At 46.5% G+C, this 5346-nt stretch overlaps 1 protein-coding gene across 2 annotated transcripts in view; it reads left to right on the forward strand.

The window, feature by feature from the left end:
- The first annotated feature begins 1215 nt into the window (after positions 1 to 1215).
- The window catches only part of SPMIP6 (sperm microtubule inner protein 6), a 28408-nt gene continuing 24277 nt past the window's right edge, over positions 1216 to 5346 (forward strand). The window contains exon 1 of one of the 2 annotated variants that reach the window (XM_019624460.1): positions 1216 to 1567. In XM_019624460.1, coding sequence (XP_019480005.1) covers positions 1433 to 1567 — 135 coding nt within the window. In that variant the 5' untranslated portion in view covers positions 1216 to 1432. The remainder of the gene's footprint in view (positions 1568 to 5346) is intronic. The other variant, XM_019624459.1, reaches the window with a different exon arrangement.

A 5346-nucleotide genomic window follows, 5' to 3' on the forward strand; every position in this document is an offset into this window, starting at 1 on the left:
GGAGGCTTCCAGTGAACAGAATCATGAGAAAGGGCAGCCTGGGGATAGAGACCTATGGGGAACTGATGACTGCTGTAGCAGGGGAATAGACTAGCCCTGTGGGAAGAGAGGAGCCTACAGACCATGAAGGGCCTCAGCCTATGTTGAGAAGTGATGATATAATGCTCCAGGTTTTTATCTTTGTGGGGTTNGAAAATGCCAAAGGGAGGCACGACAGAGAAGGCACCCGCAGGACCCACGAGGCCTGTACTGGCCCTCATATGAGCCCGTTTCTCCCACTGTGGTTAGATCCCTACACCCTATCACCTGGGCCCCAGAGCCAAGCCTACTACTACTGTCACCACTACCCTGGGCTCCTTGACTCGCCCTTTGAGAACATGGGTATCTCCTCTTTTCCAGACAGGGTCCCATCAGGACTCATGTAGACTGCTACCTTTGCTGCTGACTTGCTGTGTGTCTGGCCCACTGCTGAACCCCTCTGGCCCTGAGGAACCAGGGAAAAGTTCCCTCCCCACAGGACACGCCTAGTTACCTGGCAGGCAAGGGCTTCTGAGTGAGGCAGTGTACAAGTAGTGGAGAGAGGTGGGAAGCTGGCAGCTAGCACCTTCCCTGTCTGGGAGGTTGGAGGAGAGGCATCGAGGCCTTAGCTTGCCCCTGTCACCCTTCCCCCTTGTAGATACTGCCTTAACACTCCCTCTACCCTCAGCTCTGGCTGCCACCCAGCCAGGTTTCTCCGTGCTCACTAATTTATTTACAGGAAGGTGTGTGGAAGACATGAGCCGTGTATAATATATTTTTTAACATTTCCATCGCAGTATTGACCATCATCCTTGGTTGTGTATCGTGTAACACAAATAATGATATTAAAAGCATCAAACAAGCCAGCTTCTCCGTTCCCTACCTGGGGTGTGGGCAAAGGGCAGGTGGGCTGGGAAGGGGAGGAAACTGATCCTCTGAATGCTCGTTTCACTCTACCTTCACACGTGGGTTCCTGGGTCAGGCCTCCCACTGACTCTGCGTGACCCTGAGTGAGTCACTGAACCTCCATTTCTCTTCCTCAAGGTGAGAAGCTTGGCCTAGAAGATCTCCAAGGGCCCCCTGAACTCTTGGAAATTGGGCTTATTTGAGAAGCTTGAAGGAGGGAAGAGTGGGGGGTAGAGAGAGAATTGGCCCTCCTCACCTCCCCAGGGATGGGACTGAGCCATGTGATATCATAATGGGCAGTGCCCATCCTGGAGGGGCAAGCAGGGCGGGGTAGGAGCAGGAAGGCTGTGGGGAAGGGAAGTTGAGAGGTCCTCCACAGGAGGGATCACAGCTGCTAAGGCACTTGCCAGGCTGGAAGTGTGGACTGTCTGGGAGAGGGGGTGGTCACTATTATTTTGCAGGAGCGCTTAGTAGGTAGAGCCCACCACGGCATCCCTTCGGCCCCACTATGTTCCTCTTTTCCCGTAAGACCAAGACCCCCATCAGCACCTACCGTGACTCCTACAAGGCTCCTACCTCCATCAAGGAGGTCTTTATAGACCCACCTCTGCGGGCCTGGGAAGTCAACAAGTTTGTGACCCGGGTAAGTGGAGATCGGGGGAGGTGGGCAGGGGCAAGCCAGAGTGTGTGGGCATGCGTATCTGGGTGACTGGTAGTGTGTGGGTATCATTATGTGTTTATACTTATTTGTAGCTTTGCATTTGCCTAGGTGTGGAATTTATAATAATATACAAATAGGACAAGATCCTGCTTTCATGGTGCCCTGCTACTCCACCAGGGTAGGAGGTGGGAAGAATTAGATGATAATCAAGAAATAAACAAGAGTTTTAGAAATTATTCAAAATGCTATAAAGGAAATAAACAGTGTGATGGAAATGGACAGTAACCAGGGAGACCTACTTAAATAGAGCAGTCATAGAAAACCTAGATGAGCGAGAACTAGCCATGTGAGGAACTGAAAGAATAGGGTTCCAAGCAGAGTGATCAGAAAGTGAAAAGGCCCTCAGCTGCCTGTGGGATAGGCCAGAAAATGTCCAATAGGCGTGTTTTTATGCAGGTGTATCACAGCCTCCTTGTACCAAGTACATATGTGTGTCTGTACTTGAAGACAGGTGGCCAGGTGGGTCTGTGCAGCTTTCACAAAATGGAGAGAAGACCTGTGAGTCTCATTGTGACTGGCTAAGGGAATTTATCTGTGTGTACCATCCAACAAACTTTGCCGGATATCTACCTGTGCCAAGCACAATGCAGATACAAGAATGAAGGGCCAGGCCCTGCCTTTGAGGAGCTCTCCACAAACAAGTGAACAAAGTAGGATTGCCCAGTGTGGACCATGCACCAGCAGAGGCATGTGCTGGTACAAGAGCAGAAAGGGGAGAGCATTCCTAGGACTTGAAGGGCAGGTCTACTAAGAGATCCAGGGGGAGGAGGCTTCCAGTGAACAGAATCATGAGAAAGGGCAGCCTGGGGATAGAGACCTATGGGGAACTGATGACTGCTGTAGCAGGGGAATAGACTAGCCCTGTGGGAAGAGAGGAGCCTACAGACCATGAAGGGCCTCAGCCTATGTTGAGAAGTGATGATATAATGCTCCAGGTTTTTATCTTTGTGGGGTTTTTTTATGGTATCTTTAAAAAAAAAAATTGGGGGAATTGGGGAAGGGAACTAACCAAATTGTTGTTCTTCAATCTTAGTTGTGAATGGCACCAGTCGTCATCTGGTTGCCTGTCGGCAGCTCGTGGCCTCTAAGCTCAAGGTGCCATGTTACAATCTTAGTTGCGGGTGGGCATAGCCACCATCCCACGTGGGAGTTGAACCAACAGCCTTGTTAAGAGTGCATGCTCTATCCACTGAGCCATCCAGGTGGCAGTTCAGCTCAAGGTGGCGAGTTCAGTCTTAGTTGCGGGCGGGGTAGCCCACCATCAAACAGGCAGCCTTGTTGTTAGGAGCACGTGCTCTCACCAGCTAAGCCATCCTGCCACCTGTTGGCAGCTCAGTGGCAGCTCAGCTCAGATGCAGCGTCACTGGCCCATATGGGAATTGAACCAGCAGCCCTGTTGCTCAGAGCTCGCGCTCTTAAGCTAACTTTTAACCAACTGAGCCACTCGGCCAGCCCTGCTCCATGTTTTTTATCCTGGGAGTGTCATGATTGGATTGTGAGTTATGCCACTTTGTCCACAGTGGCAGGAGAGTGGAGGGACTGGGGCTGAGGGGAGGAAGCCCAGTGAGATGGTAAAGGATGAGGGAGGAGGATGTGGGTGGTGGTAAGGAGACACTTTGGCAGTGAAAAAAGGAATTTATTGAATAGCAGAGAATTTAAAATATTTTGATAATTACAAAATAAATATATGCTCAATGCAGAAAATGGGGATAACTCAGAGAAGCACAAAGGAAAAAGACCTATAATCTTACTACTCAAAATAACTACTGTTAATATATTATTATATGCCCTTTTGGGAAGCAAATACTTTCTATGAAAATGGTGTCATTGTATACTAATATTTTGAATCTTGCTTTTTTCATATAACCACATATCAGGTCCATTTTCTTGTGTCAAAAATATTTTATAATGTAATTTTAATGACTATAGTATTTTATGAATGTACCAAAATCTATTTAAGGAATGTTATATTATTGGAAATTTAGATTATTTATAAAAGTTTGCTAGTATAATCACTCTTGTACATATGTATATATCTTTGTATACATCAACTATTCCCTTAGGATAAATTCCTAGACATGAAATTGTTAGGAGAAAGGACATGCATATTTTAAAAACTTTTGATATACACTTCAAGTTGCTGTAATAAGGTTTGTAACAATTTACATACCCACCAGCAAAATGTGATCGTGCCTTCCTGTTTGTCCACACTCAGTAGGAGATCATTTTAAGAAGTAGATCAACAAATCTTGGTCATCATGTGGGTATAAAGAAGAGGGGAGAGATTAGGATGACTCCTGGGTTTTGGGCTCTGAGAACTGGAGGAATGGTAGGCAGGGCTACCAGCTGGGATTTGGAATTGCAGGTTACAGAAAAAGATTTGGAGTTCATCTGGGGACAAAAATATTCAAGGACTTCCAGGAAAAGATGTCTGGTGGGTAGTTGGATATACATAGCTGAAGCAAAGAAAAGGGGTTTGGGCTATAGATATACGGGTAGATTTTTAAATCAGAAACATATAGGTGGTAGCTGAAGTCATAGTGAAAGAGATTGCCAAGGAAGAGTAAGAAAATGGCCAATGACAGAACTTCAGAGAACATTACTATTTAAAGGAGTAGGTTAAGGAAGAAGAGCTATAAAGGAGACAGGGGTAGCCAGGTGGCTCAGTTGGTTAGAGTGCATGCTCTGAACAACAAGGTTGCCGGTTCAATTCCCACATGGGATGGTGGGCTGTGCCCCCCACAACTAGAGTGAAAATGGTGACTAGAGTTGGAGCTGAGCTGCGCCCTCCACAACTAGATTGAGAACAACGACTTGACTTGGAGCTGATGGGTCCTGGAAAAAACACACTGTTCCCCAATAAAGTTTTTTTTTTTTTTAAAGGAGACAGAGTGATAGGCAGAAAGTCAAAGCGGAATCAACAAAAACAGCATTGTTAGACAAAGTTCAGTGTCAAATGTTGTCGACACAGAAAGGAATCTCTTAAAGTGACCCTTAGTAACCTGGCCAGATAGCCTAAATGAATAGAGAGGTGTGAAAGCCAGATAGAAGTGGAATTAAGAATGAAGGAAAGGCTTCTGCTTCTGGCACTGTGGTGGTCTGAAAACTCTGAAGGGCCTTCCTGCTTCAAATCAACTAGGTCCTACATAAAAAATAATTTTTATTTTGTTTTGAACTCTCATAGAGGTGAGTGATAAAAAGACAAATGCCAATATCAGCACTACAAGCAGGAGTTTAAGCCTTAAGTTAGTTGAAAGATGGAAGAACTAACCCTGTAAATTCCAAACTGAACCACAAAGCTCGGTGATCTCTGGCTCCCTGCCCCCACACCCCAGCATGTGCACACACACATACAATGAAGGTGTGTCTTCTATGGTGAAAAGTGTCCTCAGCGTAAGTTTCCAGTCATCCTTCAGAGTAAGGTCAATCAAATCTGAACTCACAATAAGAGATATAAGAAAACAAACCACGCGATGTCAGCAGAAACAACAAAGAACAGACTTAAACCTCCAAGGACTTCAGATATTGGATTTAACAGCTAAAGAATACAAAATAGGGCCATCTGAGTGGCTCGTTGGTTAAGAGTTGGCTTGGGAGCACGAGCTCTGAGCAGCAGGCCCGCCGGTTCGGATCCCACATGGGCCAGTGACACTGCGCCCTCTACAGCTAAGATGGTGAACAATAGCTTGACCTAGAGCTGG

The sequence above is a fragment of the Hipposideros armiger genome, unplaced genomic scaffold, assembly GCF_001890085.2.
Source record: "Hipposideros armiger isolate ML-2016 unplaced genomic scaffold, ASM189008v1 scaffold_591, whole genome shotgun sequence".
Taxonomy (NCBI): domain Eukaryota; kingdom Metazoa; phylum Chordata; class Mammalia; order Chiroptera; family Hipposideridae; genus Hipposideros; species Hipposideros armiger.